A 21,738-nucleotide genomic window follows, 5' to 3' on the forward strand; every position below is an offset into this window, starting at 1 on the left:
TTATGTATAATTACTGATGACCCGTGATTTGATGTTCTTTAGGTTTTGAATAAGATATCACAGGGAGTGCTTTCTTCAGTAATTATAGTAACAGTATTAATTTTGTTTATCCTTGAAATCAGAGAAGTTTGTTAGGGGATGACATTTCTTTCTTTGTAATGAGGAACAATTTTAAGTCAAAACATAGAAATTTTCTTTATGAACTAGAAGTTATGTATTAAGTAAGCTACTATAAATACATTTTATGTAAATGAGTATTTAATACATTTTATGGAAATGAGTACTAAATGCACAACAAAATTCCAATAATTCAGTGTACATGTTGTATTGTAAAATGAGCTGGAAAAACAGATTTAGATAAATCTGCCTCTGTGATTATATTACTTTTAAATAAGTGTAAGGACTTATGAATACCAGCCTATGAAATCTGAAGTTACAATCTCCGTAATTAGAGGGTGTCATAGAATTAAAAATCTTTCCTTGAGGGTTTGCTCCATCATCAATTGATAAAAAATGGCAGGGAAATTATTACTTTAGTTAGAATGTATATACACCTATCATATATGAAGTGACAATCTTCTGACATTCAATATCTATTGTGTCCATCCATGCACATTAGTTTATATCAGGAGCTTTGTACTTTATGGTAATATTTGTTGATTTGTGATTTACATCACCAGAGAAGTCTGTTATTGTCTGCCTACTTAGTCAGTTATTGAGTTGACTGGTACCCTTGTCTCTGTTTGGTACTATTAGTAGATTTGTTCCACATCAGAGGAACAGTGATGTTTTATTGGATTGACTGGTTCCCTGCTTTATAATACACTTGTCAGTAGATCTGCTTCACTTCAGTAGACAAAGTCTTATATGACTTTCTTTATTAAATTTATTTAATCAATACTGATAATACAGTGATTCTTTTTTGTCATCATTTTCACATTAATGTTCTAATTCCTCCAAATGTTTTGACATCCATTCATTAAATTAAGTATGTTGAGACATGTAAACTCAGTTCTTCATTTTAAAATGTTTTAATTAATTTTATGAGATTATAAAAGTATATTGTTCTAGAAAGCTATGAATTTCTCAAGAAGACATTCTATTTATTATTTATTTTTATGACTAATTAACCCTTTCCTCCATAATGACGCCACCTGGCCCCTTTGCTTGAATTCCCTAAAAATTAGAAAAATCTTTTCATTAGCACACAAGTATGGAAAAGTTATTACAAAGCAAATTGTCATTAATCAAAGGTTTGTCTTAATTTGTCTCTTATAGTTGTTGATTTCTGTGTCATAATCTCTTGTGTAGAGTTGTCTCATTGGCAATCATACCAAATCTTTTTATGCCCCACCTACGAAAGTAGAGTGGCATTATGTTTTCTGGTCTGTGTGTCCCTTTGTCTGTTTTTTCGTCTGTCCCACTTCAGGTAAAAGTTATTTGGTCAAGATAGTTTTTGATGAAGTTGAAGTCTAATTAACCTGAAACGTAGTATACATGTTCCTTATGATATGACCTTTCTAATTTTAATACCAAATTAGAGTTCTGACCCTGATTTCACGGTCCATAGAAAATAGAAAATGATAGTGCAAGTGGGGCATCTGTGTACTGGGGACACATTCTTGTTTTATATTGTTTAAGTATTTAGTTGAGCCTACAAGTGCAGGATTTTGCTAATCTATAATGTCTACTTTCCCTTAGACAAACAAAAGACATTACTTACAATATTGGTGAATTGACCTTATCAAAACTTGTGTATTAACAAGAAAGTTGATGATATTGATAGACTAGAGTAGAATGGGGGTTTGTATTAAAGTATTTTGTACCAAGAGATCTTTTTTACACCAGCTGGGAATCTTATGAAGAAATTTATCATCAGAATTTGCCAGCATAGCTTTCATCAAAATCAATCAAAAACAAAATCTTAGTAAGGTTTACGTTGCCAGAAATTTCATTTTTGATAAAATTTATCAGCAGTTCCTGACTTTTGAAAAATTGATCATAATTTTTCTGATTTTCCATAATCTAAGTTTATCTTTCAAAGTAAATTAGATTCTTAAACTGTTTTGTGTTTCCTTTTATTTTGTATTTGTACCCACGCTGTTTTTGACATCCTTATCTAGACAATTTTATGGATTGATGATAATAGCATAATATCATTTTGAACAAGTCTCCTTTTATTTTCATTTTGAGCATTCTGTTTTTGTGATTTTTCTTTTCTTTTATAATTAAATTTGTTTTTTTCCATGGACAGCTAATCATTAGCTAGACACTTAGCTAATTATTGTCAGCTTCAGATTGTTTCTGGACAGAACCTGAGTACCTATCAATTGTTTGAACTATATTTTTCAGTCATTTTTAAAACGGGTTTCCCAACCCAGGATTAAGGGTGGGGTTTTAACCCACAGAGCCCCTTTACCCCAACCCACCTCTGGATCCGCCACCAAGGTAAAAGGGGGGTTCCATTCCCCAGAACCCCCACCCGCACACAACCCCTGGATTCCGCCACTGTTTTTCACTAGTAAAAACCTCAAGGTTTTTGTGCTTATTACAATAAACATGATCTAAACTTACCAATTCTCACCTTCAGTACAAATAATGATCTCCATGTTGAGTTCATCCATTGTTTTGACAGGTGAAAGCAATTAGAAGAACAAAACCTTTTACATGTGTAAAACATATACTGATGAAGGTTCTTCAAATAAACAAAATTCTAGATGTTTTACATGTTGTGGAGAAAATTCTAGATGTTTTACATGTTGTGGAGAGAATTCTTACCACAGTTGGAAGAGTATTGGTTTACCATAACTTATTATTCCCTGTGCTGGTATGATATAACTGTGACCACAGTGTATCTGTCATTGTCAAGTAACTGTTTACTATTATGACTGATTATAGTAGTCTTAGCTATTTTACTTTATTTTGATTGCATTCTTAATTACAAACTATTATATCTTTCTTGTAAGGAGAGGACAAAAATTGAAGTAAGAAAATAATTGATTGAGTAAAAGTTTTTGCAGGACATTTATTTATTTGACTTGTGTTTAATTTTCAGTTAACCTGCTATAGTGATGTTGATGTGTTTTAAGATGGCCCCTCAATGCTGGCTAAAAAATTATGATAAATGATACTGGAACCTTTACTTTTCCACTCACCTCTAGAGCAAAATGGCCTTATCAACCACCTAACATCAGCTGAAATATATCTTGAAATCAGTCCATATTTCATCATACATGTACCGGTATATGACAAAACCTTTTTCTTCTTATAATTCTTTTATGACTGCAGTGGCGTATCCAAGAGGGGGTTCTGGGGGTTGGAACCCCTTCTTTTTTGGACGATCAATGCATTTGAATAGGGCATATAAATTGAAATCCCCTTTATCCTGAGTTGGAAACACCCCTCCCCTTTTTAAAATGGCTGAATCCGTCCTGCTTTAACAGGAACAGGTATTAAAGCTATTTGCCGTATCCTGAAATTACCGATTCTTTTGGTTTAGTACAAATTATAAAGGCAACATGTTTTAAAAATTTGGAATCAGTTTATTATAGATTCAAAGTTAACCTGACAATTATCTCTTGTCAAACATTTCTGAAGCCTTTATCCTTTGTTTTATCTGCTATTACTGTACAGACATAGGAACATACAGAACGTCTCTGTGGAGTATGTTATATAGATCATTGTAATGCTATAGTCTGTGTTGGGAGAACTTAGAACCTAGAGTTTGGCAACGGTCCAGACAGAGATACATTAGAAAGCTATTGACATCCTCCATTCTGATGTAAGAAATATGATGTTGATTGATCTTTAATGGGAATTACCCAGTGTACGAAAGTGATAAGACAGGTTTTGAAAGACACAATTCTTCAGACATTATAATGGCGTAATCAGAAATCTTTATATCTAAAGACATGCAGAGGGAGTAATGTTAATGTCATTTTTCATTCTTCAGTACTTTTACAGTTGTTTGTAAAGGTACAAAATGGTCAGGGAAATTAGTAGACTCATATACTAGAATCTAAGTGCAGCCTGTCGGACTAAGGTCTTTTTATAATAACTTAATGAACCATCATCTTACAATTTAAGGATAAAGTTTTGTTTGACATTCAAACTCTCTTGTTCTATAACCTGTACTTTTAATTCTGCAGCCATGTCATGTAAGAAAGTTATGTAAGATCCAAACAATAAAAAAGTTAGATTCAGCTAATTTTGTTTTGGCTAACAAAACCTGCAAGTGATGTATGCTTGGCAATATGATACACCAAACTAATTGTAGAGAGTAGAAAATGTGGGTTAACTACCGGTAATTGATTGATTGTTTGTTGTTTGACATCCATTGGCAAGTATTTCAGGATAGGAAATGTTTTGCAATATTTGCTCTATATACATATGTCTGCCTATGTGTAGATTTAACTGTAAAATTATACCTTGTCCATCAGAATTCTTACGATTAAGAAATACCAGGTGGTAGAACATTTATAAAATGTCTACAAAGTCAAACTAACAATGTTAGATTGACTCTTACAATTCTTTATTTCCTCCCAAACAATTGCTGGAACCTGCTCATATCTGATCTGATCTAATGATTCTTTACTTTCTCCCCAATAGGGGAGCCATGCTTGGGAGGAAGTTAACAATCAAATCTACTTTAATATTGTCTGTGTGGAAATTTCAGTAACATTACATTAGCAACACTGTTAGTTGACAAACAGACATCAATTTTTATTTTATAAATGTTCATCATAATATTTACATTTATGGATTGCTTCTTTATGCCATAGAAAGTGATAAACAAATTTCACTGATCAGTAAATGTAACTATATTTATGCTACAATAGAGAAACCTACAGAGGTGTGAGGATTGTTGTTACATTATCATAACACATCTATATCTCTTACATATTTATACAGATCAAAGGATGTCAGATATATATCATAAGGTATATATAAACTGTAGGGTGCTATATACTTCAATGATATTATGTAAGGTAGCTGGCAATGATACTGATTCAAGGGAAAACTGCATGTGTTGTGTATGAAAAGTTTGATGTTTGATGGATAGAGATCAAATGCAGTGGCGGATCCAGAACTTTTACCAAAGGAGGGCCCTGCTGACTGACCTAAGAGGGGCCACTCCAGTCATGCTTCACTGATACCCTATATTAAATCCATCATTTTTTTTCAACGAAAGAGGGGGCAGGCCCCCTCCCCTGGATCCGCCTAAGAAATGTGATGTTCTACAATTAGAGAACCAGTATATTCACTGATTTAGTGTTGGTTGCGCTGTCTGCATTTTTTGTTCAGGTTTGTTGTTTTTAAAAAAAATAAGGCTGCTTGGGTTGCTTTTTCTTTTGAATTATTCCACATTTGTTTCATTGGGTTTTCAAAGTTTACATAGACATGTGGGTTTTACTAATGGTTGAAGACCATACAGACTGAGTGCCCAAAACTGGTTTACATGCTCTTCCTTTGGTCTCTCATGGATAGATGTCTCATTGGCATTAACTTTTGTGTTTGAAATTAAGTAACATTTTGACTCAGTCAGATTGTAACTCTTGAATAAAGGAAAAATCAGTACTAAATAAGTGTAGCTTTAGAAGGAATATAAAATCTATCTCTATGGTATTAGCTCTTTTCTATTTAGTGCTTTAAACACACATTCAGATTACATATTTCAACATTTGTACATATGTGGCAGAATTCAGGGAATTCTATTCCTACACTTTACAGAGTCCTGAGTTGACCTTTCACTACTCTCCAATGCTGTACACATTCAAGTCAATCCTCACACTTTCTAGAGTCCTGAGTTGACCTTTCAGACTCCATGCTGTACACATTAAAGTCAATCCCAGCAGACTCTACCATACAGATGTACATACAGTTTACTTAAGTATCTATAACGTAACACCTCCCAGAAGACAGGTATATATACAGCTGATAGAAACAGATGTCAAACTACCTTGGTAATTAATTTATATGTTCCTCTAGGCTTAAACATTCTCACATTAAATTCTTTAAAGACTCAGCTTGAGGAACCTGGTACATCAAAAAACCTATAATTCTGGGTTTTTCTGTTTGAAGATACCAGACGATCTGTAGTTCAACAGGGATATTTCTACAAGACACATTCAATCATGATGTTGAAAAAAATATTTGGTAGAAAAATACTAGATGCAATAACTCAGAATATCCTGAACGCTCCAATATTTGTAAGGACAGTAATTGCTTTAATTTCTTATTCTTTTTTTCCACATTGTAAGTTTCTTTTATAGCATCTCTGAACTAAAAGAAATTCCTGCCTATTTTCATGGGGTGTTAGAGATTTTGCTAAGTGGTTAGAGATTCAGAATACTAATCACTTGTCTTACAACTGAACTTGGTCATTGACAGTTGGTCTTTACCTTTCAAAATCAAAACCTTGAAATGCTTGTAATGCTGTCAAAACTCAGACATCAGACTTATCAGTTTGTTTTCATGTCAAAAACTTTCTATGCTTTTTTCTAGGTTTTCATTTTTCTTCTATATAATATAATTCAAATTCTTGACTGATATTTTCAGCTTTTCATTGTACATGGCTAAACATGGTAAATGCAATCTATTTTATCATTGTAGCAGTGTAAATGGTAAATAAAATTGGCAAAGGTCTTGAATTTTACAAGCATTTTTCAAAACAAATTTATTTCAAAAAGGTTTGTCTTTGCAAAATTTTGAGAATAAACAATTGTAAGTTGGGTCTTTTAACAAAGGTACTGCATAGAAATGGTGCAATAAAAAAACAATAACATGGAAGGAAAATATTGGTGATGGACAGTATGAGAAAATAAACGGAGTATTACATAACAGAATACACAGATATATAATGACTTTGACAAGAGATGTGTTTGTGTTGCATGATGAGGATACATGAATCTTATTGTTACATAACTACATGGTAATGTTCCATGTCTTCACCAAGGAAATGGAGACCTTATCACTTAAGTAGCAGTCCATGTAAGAACCTGACAAATTAACTAAAATGTGATATACCTTATCTTATCAAATGACCCAAAACTGCAATAAATACTTCAAAAAGGTCAAAATAATGCATCATTCACAATTTTTATATTCATCATTCAAACTGCTGCTTTTTACTAGAGGTTTCATTTTCAGGATTTTTGCCTATTTGTCCTATGTAAAATTACACATATTTTTCATTATTTTTTTCTTAAGGCTAGAAAAAATATATGATAAGTTATATATAGATAGAAAGACAATTGTTATATCTATCAAATAAAACAAAAAAAATCTTGGGATTTTTTGAATTGATAATAAAAAACCGTTTGAAATTTTTTTTAAAATTGCCATGTTATTATCTCCCCTGACGGAAATCTTCAGCAAAAGAAAATAGGTATACTACATTGGAGGGAAATGTAAACAATGGCAGACGCTCCATGGACAGAAAGAAACTGCAGCATTTCAATTTTTTCTAACAGTAGATGTGGTTTTTCCAACTATTTTCCATCAGAACATAATCTTATTACAATAAGCAGCTGCAACATTAATATTAACAGCCATTTACAATCACTACAACTCTCAAAAACCTGCATTCCATCAGAAGGCCATTTAATTTTTTTCCGTCTTGGTATTTTCACTTTGTTTTGTGATTATACAATATGTCCACACCATCGGGCCACACTTGGAATAAGATGGAGAAGGAGTGTTGCATGCAGTCATTCCAACCATAAAGGGAAAACCAAGCCAGACAGAGGTGTCACCCCAATTGTCAGCCGACATCTGTTGATCTCAACAGGACAACTTGTGCCAGTTGGTTCAGGTAAGAACTTTATATACAATATAACCCCCTGTTGTACCTGTTCAAACTTTTTCTACAATTATTATATAATCAATTTGTTTACATTTTTATAATCAATCAAGAAAAAATAAAAGAAAAAGTAGAATTTGCTTTTTTTCACTTCTGGGAAAATTCATGTAAAAAATCATACTGGGGATTTTGATAATAAAAAGATATTCAGATGGTGTTTCTCAGGTTTAAAGATGTTCAATGTAGAATTATGTTTGTTATTATTGAAATTTTTCAGAAATTTGCACCCCCTATTTATAACAAAAATATTGCCATTTCGAAAGATTATACTACATGTATATTGAATATGCCTTTTCAATGGTGGGTGGGTCAGTTACATGTATCATCCTTAATGTCAGCCTAAAGCTACGATTACCTCTTGATGTTGATAGAGGTAATAAGTGGTTGAACCATAATTTTTATAAGGGGTCCAAATGACTACAAAAGAGGGGGGCCCGGCTCCAGTCATGTTTCAATGCTTCCCAATATAATCAACCAAATTTTTCCACAAATGCCCCCTACCTCTGGGATTTTAACATATATTGAAAAGACCTACACACATTAATATTAATCTAAAATTTACAATTGCATTTGATTTTTTTTTTCATTTAGGAATATGTCGGACATGTAGAGGAGGTATTCCAAACCTTGACTCAATGTCGTTTGAAGATAATGATGTACATGTAAGTTTTTCTGGAAGGTCTCCAAAAACTAGAAATAACTTTTATATATGCATAAGATGAGAACTTTAATCTTTTATGAAAATTTTATGTACGCATAATCATATATGTATATATTTAGCATATAAAATTGAGAATGGAAATGGGGAATGTGTCAAAGAGACAGCAACCCGACCAAATAAAAAAAACAACAGCTGAAGGTCACCAACAGGTCTTCAATATATATATATATGTTATGAAATTTCAATTATTTGTACAAAAATTAAGTGGTAAAAAATGGTCTCACCCAGCACACCTATGCATTGCTTTTTTTAGTGTTCAGAGTTTAATTTATTGAATGAACAAAGTACTGTAACTTCTGTAAGTATGGAAATACTTGCAATGTTTATTAGTGCGAGAAATATGATACAGTTGTAATCAGAATAATTTAAACTCACATATTGGATTTTTATATATGAATAGAGCATGATTTCTTTTCTCTCATTTTGGTGTAGAATAATGAAATCACAATAATAAATCCAAAACAATAACTTCTGAATTTACAGTGATATATTTATATATCAGAAATTTGTTTGTAGTACCTATTTACAAACAGTATTTGCATAAACACTGTTTTATGTTTTAATCTTATAGCACAAAGAACAACAATTTGGAGGCTTTGAACAGGTTTCCACTAGTACATCATCTGCTAAAGAAGAGTTTGACCCTGAACAAAGTAAAACTGTAAATGTAAGTTGTATAACTAACTATTTATAATTTATGTTCCGTAATCTTTTCCGCAATTAAGACATTTTTTTTCCGAAATTGATCTGACTCTTATTTAGTTTGCTTATCTTCCTTTAGTTATATTTAGAAACAAATAGATTGTTGAAACATATTGTATGACGTCCATAAATGTTTTGCAACATTAGGAAACAGTTTTTCATATTAAGAATAATGGATCCAGCTGTTCTGTAAATATTTGGTTTGATTTGAGAAGTTTCCTGCCAACTTGTTTCCTTTAGTTGTTAGAATCAACAGAAGTTTGTTTGTAAAAATTATATTATGTGACATGTACATGTTTGTGAGTTATAATGATACCTGAAATAAATGTTTTCTTTCATGCACACACTGGCATTATCTGAAGTTAGCAATTATATAAGTAGGAAATGAAAAATTTAACTGTGGACATGGTAGACAAAATTGAGAAGAGTTTTTATTTTTGCATTTAAAAAATTAACAACACCAACACATTGGGTATTGAACACAAAAAACATGTGCAACAGCTTTTTAGTTATTATTGCTGTAATATTGGTTACATTATTTTAACTCATAATATCAGATTGATATTTTTATATGTTTTAGACTATTCAAAACAGAAAGAGAATAAAACTGGAAGACACGAGTATTGAAACGCACACATGCAAGACAGCAGAGTCCCTATCTGATGATGAATCGGTATGTTTAGCTGAAATAAAAAAGAAGATGTGGTGTAATTGCCAATGAGATAACTCTTCGGAAAAGACCAAATGATACAGGAAATAACAACTATAGGTCACCAATCAGCAAAGCCCATACGACATACGTCAGCTATAAAAGGCCCCTAAATGACAAATGTTAACAATTCAAACAAGAAAACTAACAGCCTAATTATGTACAAATAAATGAACAAAAAACAAATATGTAACACAGCAACAAACAACAACCACTGAATTACAGGCTCCTGATATGGGACAGGCACATACATACATAATTTGGGGTAGGATGGGGAAGGGGGGGGGGGGGTTGGTAAACATGCTAGCGGGATCCCATCCTCCCCTAAACTTGGACAGTGGTGTAACAGAACAACATAGGATTGAACTATAAAAATCAGTTGAAAAGGCTTAACTCATCAGATATATACAAATAGAAATACCTCTAACAAAAAAACAGAGTGAACATAGCTTGGCACTTATACATCCCAACAACAAAAAGACCATAAGTACAGATGTGAGAGTACTCACACTTACTGGTAGCTAGTTCAAAATGACAAATGTAAAACAATTCAAACGAGAAAACTAACGGCCAAATTAATGTACAAATAATTCTGATATTATTTGCATATTAGGGAATACGTTCATATGATTGGTCGAGAAGACTTCCGGTCGTCAATCTTGAAGTTGTTTATTTTTTCGATAGACGACATTGACAGAACTACTTTTTTTGTAACCAATGGCGGCTAAAATAACACTGTCAGGCTCGACGTTAAAAAAATACTTATTTTCACTTATCCGTGTTGTTAAAGAATTTTAAGGATTAAATGGGCTAGAATGCTCATGAAGAGTAAGCAGTTACTGCTCCACTAGTGGCACCAGTACTGCTACTCCTTAAAATGGACAGATGGTGATGACAATATATGAATTGATTAATACTTTCTAAATGTGTATAGATTAAAACTTGAACATTCTTTTATTAACTTTCAGTTCCTAGACTCACAGTCACAAAGTTTGTCACAAATTTCTTCTTGGAGTCAGGAAAATATGGAAACATCTTTATCTGACCTAAATAAAGGAATTGACATCATAAGTAGAGGCTATTCAAGTCCTGTCAAATTTCAAGTGAGAAGTGATATAAGTACCCTAAAACCTTCCACGAAAAGAACTGTGAAACGTAAAGTAGTTTCAGCCATTGACACTGTCCTTAATGGTAAGCTCATTTATTTTTATTAAATAAATTATTATGAAGCTGACTCTAACTGATAAAAATAATATAGAGTTATGTCCCTTTTTAACTTGATATGACAGCCATTCTCATATATTATATTTTACTTATATATTATAAACAAATTATACATAAACACATGACATGATATAACTTATTAAATTTTCTTTTAACATGCAATTGCAAGGAAGGACAATAACAATTTACAGTCATTCACTGTTCAAAAAACTTTTGAGAATGAGTTATCTCCCTTAGTAAATGACCATTTTAGCAAAAATGACAAGCCATTAACAGCACTATGGTTTGAAAACTGTAGACTATTAAATTAATCTATAAATTTAAAAATAAGAATATGTGGTAAAATTACCAATGAGATATATTGCCATCCAATACCAAATGTCATATATGATCAATTATAGATCACAGTATTGGCCTTCAACCTGGAGCCTTGACTCACATTGCAAGGTAAAATATAAAAGGACCCAGAATGACCAGTGTAAAATAATTCAAAAGATACAATCCAATTGCCAGATGTACATAAAAAATTAATAAGGAGACTGTTGTTCTGTATAATTGTGCCCCTAATAAGTGGTGAATATCCAAAATTGTAACCTTAAAATATAAAAAAGAAGATGTGGTGTAATTGCCAATGACACGACTCTTCACAAGAGACAATATGACACAGAAATTAAAAACTATAGGTCGTTATACAGTCATTTCATTTTTACTGTGCCCTCAGTAAAAAAACTTTGAAGGGTTAAACATTTGGAATATTTACTTTGCCTGAGCATGCTGAGGGTCATAATTGTATAATAATATTCATAACATAAAAATCACTAACTGAATTGGTTTCTCTTCAGGTATAGCTCCAGGTCAAAGTCAGGCACTTTTTAAGATGATTCAAGATAAAGACCCAGAATCTGCCAACTCATCTGAACTTCAAGAGATCATTGTAAAGATTCATCAGGAGAGTACAGACAGAAACACAAAACAGCAACTTTTGTCATTGATTGCCTTGTCACATACTAAGAAAGATCTTCAACAGCTTATACCTGGGCTGACAGTGTATGCAATTAATGAAGCCAGGAAACATGCTAAAACTAATGGCCATGGTAATTTTAATATCCACATATTATATATTTACCATAACTTGAAGTTGAAAAATTATTGAGATTTTCAATTCATTAATAAAAAATAGAATAATATTTTTTGCACAAAAAGATTTACTTACTCTATTATATATAGAGCATTTCTTAAAGATTATGGTCACAGTTAAAAACAACAACAGCTAAGTTAATTTCAGTCCGACACAGCTTTTTCCCATAACTTAAAAACTGTATCTTGATCTTGACCAAAGGTCAGATGTTGAGAGTTAAGGTCACAGTAAGAAAACTATAATAACAATTGTTTCTAGGCATTACTGCATTGTTTTATTCCAGAATTTGACCCCCAAAGGTCATATCATTTAGGTCAAAGTCACATTCAGAGAATGATTTTTATCATATTTAGTCCAAGTACTTACTCCTTTTGATTATTATCATCATTCTTTGTTTATTGATTCATTGATACAAATGTTATTATCATAAAAAAAAAAAAAAAATTGCAAAATGTGCTAAGTAAGCATATGAATACCTTTTAGCAGAATAAATTGTTTTGAATGTGTTAACTACCAGATTTGTTTCTTTGCCTTATGGAATGTAAGGAAACAGTAATATGCAAACTTAAATGATATGAAAATAAAATGTCTTAAGTCTTTCCACTAGTGATTTATAAAAATATTTGCTTTTATTCAGGTGCTATAATACCTAAACAGCTCCCAGTCTTTCGACATAGGATGGATAAAGACAAGTTAGACCATGCCTTAGATTTTTTCTTCAGTCCATCATTTCACCAGGTAAAAAAATATTGATATTGATGAAACTGAATATTCTTACCGTACACAACCTGAGAATATGCATGAGGGAAATTAGTCTTGGTCCAATTATTTCAAGGGAGATAATTGAACTATTGAGTTTAATATTGCAATATGTAGTAACAGGTCTCGTAAGTGCAACTTCTTATTAACAGCTTGATCAATATTGATGAAACTTTACACACTTGAAGTACATAATCCGAGAATGTGCATAAAGGGAAAAAAACCTGGTCAAAAATATTTCAAGAGAGATAATTGAAACTTATTTAGTTTATTGAAGTTTATGGGTAGTTGGGATATCATTTTAGTGAGTTCTATGCAACTCTTAGAATGCCAGATATTATCCACACAGGTATGTGTCCATTTGTGTTTAAATATACCCTAAAAAGCGGGGGTATATAGTGATAGGGAAGTCCATCAATCTGTTTGTTCGTCCCTTCATTCGTCTGTCCATTCGTCCCAGATACTTTGTATCTGCAACTCCTTATTAACCACTTATCTGAAAGAAATGAAACTTTCTCAGATTCTTTATGATATAATGCCATTGTGCACCTCCTTTTTTGTTTTTGTTTAAATTGATTTTTGGGGTTTCCAATACAATAACATGAACTTTGCAAGATGCAGGGGTTTAATTTTGTGAAAATAGTGCTCTTACACTATGATTTTGTTAATCAAACTTTGATTAAGATACTTTAGATATTTAAATGTTTTTTTTCTATGAGAAAATGGGCTCATAATATTCAGCTGCAACTGCAACTGTTGGTCAGTGAAAATTCTCGGAAACCATAAAACAGAATATCATGAAACTTTATAGATGATTAGGACTTTTTGTTAAGATTTGTATACACACACAGATTTTGATCAACTAACTTTTTGTATGAGTTATGAGTCTTTCAACTATTGAATCTGACTAGTGACAATTATTTGGGCATGGTAATGCGAGTTTTCTCTTTAAGGTTCTTGAATTATCTAATAATAGCTTAAACCTTTTTTGATTTCTAGGTCTCATCCTTTGGTGTAAAGGAAATGAAGTTGGACAATGGAAATACAGTAACAATACCTGAAGTAGTGAGAACTGCATGTCATGCCACTCTTATAAACGTGTATACAAAATTTTGTACAGAAACTGAATTCCTGCCTTTATCAAGATCCACTTTATTCAAAATTCTAAATGCATGTCCATCTTCAAGACGAACAAACCTGAAAGGCCTCGACAATTGTGCCGCTGATGGTGGTGCATCATATGAGACATTGTTAACAACAGTCAAGGAAATGGGTAACTATGTTGTTGATGAGGAAGTGCAAGTAGAGTTGCGTGACTGCAAGGACAGTTTAAATGCCAGTAAAATTTACTTGAAGACAGACTTTAAAGCACACCTCAGGAAATGTGATAAATGTCCAGATCACTGTATCAATTATTCATTGAGTGATCCAACAGACCAACATCTTCAACAGCACTGTGTCGACCATCAGCATGACATGGTATGTGAGAGATGTAATTTACTTCCACAAGCAGTCTCCACCATCAAAAGACGTCTTTCTGAATTAGGTATTTATTGCATCCTTAACAAATTTAAATCACTGTTTATTTTGTAATTTGATTTGAATAGATAAACTTTTCTCAGTTTATGCATTAGGTGCACATTACTGTTCAATATAAAAAGAGAACAATAATACTAGTGTTTTTCATTATTGCTAGTGTCATCAAATAATAAAACATAGTACGATTATAATCATGATTTTTAAGCTTTCTTTGATTTAGAAAATACACTTTCTTGAAAACAAAGAAAAAGTTAATAAAAAGCAAGGAATTGAATTTTTTAATTTTTTTTCAAAGAGACAACAACCCAACCAAAACATACAAAACAACTCACGGCAACCAATGGGTCTTCAACATGCAAGAAATCCTGCACCCAGAGGAGGTCTTAATCAGGCCCATATCTATTTTACTAAAGGCATACTATATCTAGTTGACATTATTTATTTTGCAGACATACCAGATGAAGTTAGAAATGATCTGCTTGCCAGTATAGATGTAGCTGAGGCTAAGATTCTTGAATGGAAGAGTCATATTGTAAGAGGTGTCAACCAAGATCTAGCAAGGATCCTACTATTAGAGGAATTGAAAGATGAAGAATGTCTCATAATCATGGACTGGGCTATGAAATTCCTTCCTTTAGCATTTCGTGAGAAACAGAGTGATTGGTTTGGCCAAAAAGGAGTTAACTGGCATGTTTCAGTGTGTATTTTTAAAGATGAAAATCAGAATTTAATGGTAATTTCCTTATTCAAAATGCATATAGTCAGTTGAACTTCATAGACCTCACCTATGTTTTATTTCATTTTTTTTTCCTTTGTGGTGTCCATCCAAGACCAATTGTTGTTAATGTAAGCAATTATAGGCTACCATAGCCTTTAACAGAGTCTTAGCCACCTCAGCAAAGTAAGCTGAAAAGGGTCCCAATATGGCCAATGTAAAACAATTCAGAGGAGATAAACAAACTGTGTGTTTAACAAAAAAATCAAGATTATTGAAGGGGCCAATTTCAACAAAATTTTGAGAAACCTATGAATACATGCATGTAATAAACTACCACATTTAAGGTTGATGACCCCAGTACCTATTAAAAATGGTCACCACCAATAACTATTGCTTAAATTTGTCAAAAATATCAGATAAATGATATATTAAAGCACCTTTGTTTGTCTCACACAAAATATGTATGTGTGTTGCCTAGTAAAATTTAAAAATATTGCTATAAACTGGCAGTTTTTATTCAATACTATCGGTGAAAGATTACAAGCTTTTAGGAGCCTCTTTATAGAATTATCTTTTTAGTAAAATATTTTTTTAGATTCCTTTTATTTTACTTGCAGCAAAGAACATATACACATACAATGGATGCAGTTAAACAAGATTGGGTTGCAGTAGCTTCCGTGTTAGAGCACACTTTAAGAACAATAAAAATTCAGCTTCCCAGAATCAACACAGTATACTTGAGAAGTGATAATGCAGGATGCTACCATTGTGGCAGTCTTTGGTTGGCTATACCTAAGATCACTGAAACAACTGGTAAGAGAAATAATGTCATTTTGCACTTAAATTCAGATAGACAAACTCCACAACACTAAAATCATCTACTTTAAAAAGCTGGGTTTTAAAGTATATAATTTACTTTAAAATCCCAGGGTATAAATACCATTTATAATTTCATTGGTAATCTATTATACACTATAAGAATAACCATTGTTTATCTGTGCATGTATGAGAACCTTGCAAGGTACGCACATACAAAATAAAGTTAACCTATTACTAATATGCTGCCAGATCACTATATCCATAAGTCTTGCTTTTTGGGACAGAAATCGCAGGTAACACAAATTATTATGTCACACAATGCATTGCCTATATTTTTAGTGATACAGTCAGTACATTGATATTTGAAAATATAAGCCAGTTGGATCAAAGGGAAATATACAAATTGCCAGAAATAACCGTAATATATATATAGCTAGTTCATTGATGACTTTAAAAGTGTTATTTGTTTACATACAAGTGTCTCAAAATTTGAACTATTATCTACTGCATACTATACTATAAACACATAATATGGAGATATTTATGCTTTGAAAATTTGTGTGGAAGTTCTCTGTTATGCTGAAGGCTTGTCAACACACTTCAACTCTGGTGTCATTAAGTTGAATTAATGTACATGTATATTTTTATTTTTTTAGGCATAACAATTGCACGGTATGACTATAGTGAGCCACAAAATGGTAAATCATATTGTGACGCAAAGATTGCCCATATGAGAGGGAAAATCAGAAGATCAGCTGCATCTGGTAGTGATGTTTTAACTGCCTCAGATATGAAAATGGCCATTGACAAACATGGTGGAGTAACATCCTGCCAAGCAGCATATGTAGCTGTAGATCCTAATTCTCTCGTTAAGAAGATCACCTGTCCTATTAAGGCAATTACAAAGATTTCAAATGTCAGATTCAACAACGATGACACAATAACAGCCTGGAAGGCATTTGAAATTGGAAATGGGAAGAAGATTTCTATAAATAGTACTTTAAATGATGTAGAATTGAATGTTGATGTCCATGCAAACTTTACAATTCCTACACAACCTGATGGTATTATAAAAAAACCAACTATGCCAAAACAGACAGATTCAGAGTCATTTAACATCAGTTGTCCAGAAATTGGCTGTATACTGTATTTTGAATCGTACAGTGACATGAACAACCATTGTCTGCTAGGCAACCATGAACACCAAGATCATAAAGGAAGCACCTTTAATGATATTAAATTGAGATGGAAGGAGTCGTGCTTTAACCTAACTGAAGACACAATCAAATTCAGATGTGAGACTGGGTTAAAGCAAGGCGCCAATGAACAAATAATGGGATGGGCCTTAAAGAAGGAAAGAAAGGTTGTAAGATTTTCAGACAATGTAAAATCTTACTTGAGCAACATTTTTGAAGAAGGTGAAAGAAGTGGAATTAAAGCTAATCCTTTAACTGTTGTCAGGAACATGAGAGTGGCAAGGGATGAAAATGGAAACAAAAGGTTCACCCCTAAAGAATATTTAGAACTTGGACAGATTGCATCCTTTTTCTCCAGATTGGCTGTTATGCAGAGATGTAAAACACCAATTGCAGATATTGACCAAGATCTTGATGCTGTTATTCTTGCTTTAAACAAGGCTGATGCTGTTGAACGATTATTGTGAAAAACTTTTTTAATCATGTAGTTTAGGCCCCTAATTTGCTTGTGCCATATTTTTGCTGTTTGGTTTTTTTGGTTAGATAACATGCTATGATAAATCAAAGTTTAATGTTTTTTTTCTGAAATACTGATCCATGGAGCAAAACTATTTACCTTCTTTTTTTATATTTAAAAAAACTCTAACCTAATTCACAGAAGAAATTCATGAATAAAAGACAAGCCAAATACAATGAATATGGGCACTCTGCCTTTTAAAAATAGTAACTTGTTTATTTAAAAAAATACACCTGCTTTTAAGTAAAACAAGTCTATAATGAAACATTTTTTTATCTACAATAGTGTATTTGTTTGATTTTCCATCCCACATCAAGTTTAAGTTTTTGGTCAAGGTGGTTTTTGATGAAGTTAGAGGCACATCAATTTGAAACTTAGTACACATCTTCCTCATGATGTGATTTTTGTGTTGCCTTCCTCTCAAGTACAGTTAATTAATGCTTGTGGTATACAATGCTTTTTTATACTTTCAACATAAATTATATTATGAACACTAGAACAGGCGAGACATTTCAGTGTGTCCACTCTTGTTCATAATTTGTTTTTTTGTTTTTTTTTGGGGGGTGTATACATTTGATAAGTCTCGTATACATGCACAACATCTTCCTAATGGATGGACCAATATTAATAAAACTTGATACGATTGTAGTACACAACCTGAGGATGTTAATGAAGGAAAATATTTCTCGTCGAAATTATTTCAAGGGAGATAATTGAATTGACTTTGTTAAATATAGCAATAAATGGCAACAAGTCTTGTAAGCACACCTTCTTCTAAATGGATTAATCAATGTTGATGAAGCTTTACACAGATGTTGTATACATCTTAAGACATGAGGAAGGAGGATATTTCTTATCAGATGTTTTTTTCAAGGGAGATAATTGAAATTATTAAGTTTAAATATCACAATATGTGGCATTAGGTCTTGTAAGCACAACTCCTCCTAAATGACTGTAGCAATATTAATGAAACTTTACACAGTTGAAGTACATGACCATAGAATGTGCATAAAGGAAGATATTCGTGATCTGAAATATTTAAAGGGAGATAATTAACTTACTTGATACAGATATAGTTACTTTATTTTGTTTCCATATACTTCCTTAAAATATGCAAGGGGAGATAACTCTAATCATTTTTTATTTTAACTGTACTTTCAGTTTAATATAGCAATATGTAAATGTATGTGTATTCCTTTTATTATTAATAGAAGTTACACATTCATCTGTGTCAAACCACAATCCAAATCCAAGTATAGTGTGTATTTTTTCTTATTATCTGTGTTATTTAAAGCAAGTAAGTTTTAAATTTGAATTAAAAAACCAAAAATGTATGCCAATAGGCATATATCAAGTGACTAGAATAAAAAAAAGCTGGTTTCAGGAAGGGAAAATGGTCGTCTTACTCACGATGTATATTGCATTCTGTTTTAATAAAACAAAGGTAAATTATTAGGGCTAAATAAGCAGTATATAAATTGTGTTTATATATGTAACTAATCCAAATGAGTCGTACATAGGCCCTGTGTGGAAAATCTATTTGTAGTTATTTTATCACAAATAAATGTTTTGAAACTGGATGACTGCTATTATGTTTTACTTTTTAATTAAAATTCACAGTCATCAATACCTGTTTTGCTGAATATAAGGTGTTCCAAATAAAGGTTATATTGGAATTAATCTGCTGTGTGTTGTGTAGATATAACAGTAGAAACAAGGTTTCTCAAAGGTGACAGAAAAAAATACTTTTAGAATATATTGTTTGATGGCTGGGACAAACTCCCACAGACATATAAATCAACCATATAGGTGACAAGGCATTAAATTTAACCATGTTGATCTATATTAACATAAGTCTGTACATCAAAAAGTTGGTAACTGTTATCTTCTTAGTTTTCCTCAACCAATTGTTATGAAACTTATACACATTGCTTTATAATATTACCATAAATCACAGATTATGTTTGACTTTTGGTTGTGCCAGCTTAATTGGTCATCAGTTATGCCAGTTTATAACGTTATATGGGGGGATTCTCCATTTATGTTCTTTGGTGTGCAGTCTTTTTTGTAAGGTCATGTTGGCAGAGGTGCAAAACAAGTTATAAGAAAGTCGTTAGATTGCAAATATCAAAAACCTGCACAAAATCAAGATATTTCTGCTGGAAGAGTGTCATATTAAAGAAAACAAAATAATTTGACCTTTAAGTCAAAGGTGAAGGTGATATATAGCTGCAAGCCATGTTCACAAAAATAATTTATTATAACACACATGATATTGAGAATAGTTGAAAAGTTGTAAACAAATCTGTCAAAAAGGCTTTCAAAACTCTAAAAAGTCAAAAAAAAAATGACCTTCAGGTAAAAGGTCAAGGTCATAATATTAAGAAAAGTAAGAACATTAGGGTCCTGATATTATGCAACCATGTATGCATTTATCTACCATAAATTGAAACAATTTTAGGAAAAAAGACCTGCTTTCAGTGTGATTTTTATGTTTTTTGGACATTTTTTATTTTAACCTTTGACCTTTGACCTTTTAAAATCCCAAAAAAAAATTAATGAAAAATTTCTGTGATAAGGTTGATTATTCGTGATATATAGGTGTTTCAGATGTACAGGTCTGGCTTTTTTTCAAATTTTAATCTAAAAAATGAAAAATTTAGGTATTGTTACCTTTTATCAAAATTCCTTTAAAGTGTTACCTCAAACGACCTAGTTATATATGATTATGTTTACACAAATCCAAATTTGATGTTCAAATTTAATTAAGGGAAGTATACCGTCTGTAAAAAAATATATATCTAATAATTGCATCTTCTGCTAGATTTATAATTCTTTTCTTTAAATTGGAGCATTTTCAGAAGAAATTTTGAGCAATTTGTTACTGTTGTTAGGCAAATATCAATAAGCGGAATTCCCTAGCAACCGTTGCTTTCCAGCTTTTTTGTTTGATTTTTTTTTCTTTTTGGTTATCTAAGGAACATTCTCTGAAAAATTTATAAAATTCCCACTACCTTGGTATATCACCTTTTGTCTGGTTTTTACATGGACTGCTACTTAATGTGCAAAATTCATCATTTTTCTCCACTAATTACTTTTTGTTAAAAAAAAAAAGAACAATTAGCAGCAATGCACTGAGGAATTGTTATGTGAAGGTAAAGTCATTTGTGAAAAAATGGAAAAAATATAAATTAATCAAATCTGAATTCACTTGAAAAGAAACTTTTAAAAGATCTTAATATACCTGAGATGATGAAAGATAATCAATTATAAGATGACAAAATATCCAAATTTGAAGTGTCAGGCAGCAGATCTGATACACCAATCTAAAAAAAATGCCTATATGGAAATGACTGAAAATCTGAAACTCTTGAAAATACAACAAAACATTTATGTAGATCTAAGATACAAAAACTAAAAGTGATGGGTTCAGACACTGACACATTAATTACTCTAGTCTAATAAGTTATTAAGTAGAACAAAAAACAGGAATAACTGATCAATTAACTTCAGTAATAACTTTTTTCAACAACTGTCTTTTTAAGTCAGAAAAGTAATGTTAGCTGTACATGATATATTTTCAATTTACAAACCAGATTCTACAGTTCATTATAAGGTGCCTGGTCAATATCTTCTATCAAGATTACAGTGTCAGTTCTAATCTTTCCGAAATAACATCTTGTCTCCAACACCAGGAGATTGACCATTTGTTTTTTTATTTAATCATTACATTGAATTTTATTTACTCCACATCCAATATGGCTGCCATTTACTTCAAGTCTGATGGGATCAATTTGTCAATCATAAAAGAAGTAAACTGTTTGAATTAGTCCCT

General features: G+C 31.9%; 3 protein-coding genes across 17 annotated transcripts in view; all 3 read left to right on the forward strand.

Annotated features, from left to right (window-relative positions):
• LOC134697202 (teneurin-m-like) overlaps window positions 1-21,738 on the forward strand; it is a 141,050-nt gene that overhangs the window by 59,079 nt on the left and 60,233 nt on the right. The gene's annotated exons all lie outside the window — the stretch shown is intronic.
• On the forward strand, window positions 7,292-8,612 carry LOC134696590 (uncharacterized). The gene is made up of 2 exons (XM_063558451.1): window positions 7,292-7,813; window positions 8,453-8,612. The coding sequence occupies exons 1-2, from the start codon at window positions 7,417-7,419 to the stop codon at window positions 8,581-8,583; spliced, it is 528 nt and encodes a 175-aa protein (XP_063414521.1). The 5' UTR covers window positions 7,292-7,416; the 3' UTR covers window positions 8,584-8,612.
• Window positions 9,169-17,878, forward strand: LOC134696591 (uncharacterized). Of its 2 annotated transcripts, none has more exons than XM_063558453.1 (9): window positions 9,169-9,249; window positions 9,865-9,957; window positions 10,962-11,184; window positions 12,060-12,311; window positions 12,993-13,093; window positions 14,114-14,660; window positions 15,103-15,386; window positions 15,989-16,184; window positions 16,847-17,878. In XM_063558453.1, the coding sequence occupies exons 3-9, from the start codon at window positions 11,019-11,021 to the stop codon at window positions 17,851-17,853; spliced, it is 2,553 nt and encodes an 850-aa protein (XP_063414523.1). In that variant the 5' UTR covers window positions 9,169-9,249; window positions 9,865-9,957; window positions 10,962-11,018; the 3' UTR covers window positions 17,854-17,878. The 2 variants fall into 2 exon arrangements, with proteins under 2 accessions (XP_063414523.1, XP_063414522.1); XM_063558452.1 differs by lacking the exon at window positions 9,169-9,249 and adding an exon at window positions 9,371-9,473.

The sequence above is a fragment of the Mytilus trossulus genome, chromosome 14 (assembly GCF_036588685.1).
Source record: "Mytilus trossulus isolate FHL-02 chromosome 14, PNRI_Mtr1.1.1.hap1, whole genome shotgun sequence".
NCBI classification, from domain to species: domain Eukaryota; kingdom Metazoa; phylum Mollusca; class Bivalvia; order Mytilida; family Mytilidae; genus Mytilus; species Mytilus trossulus.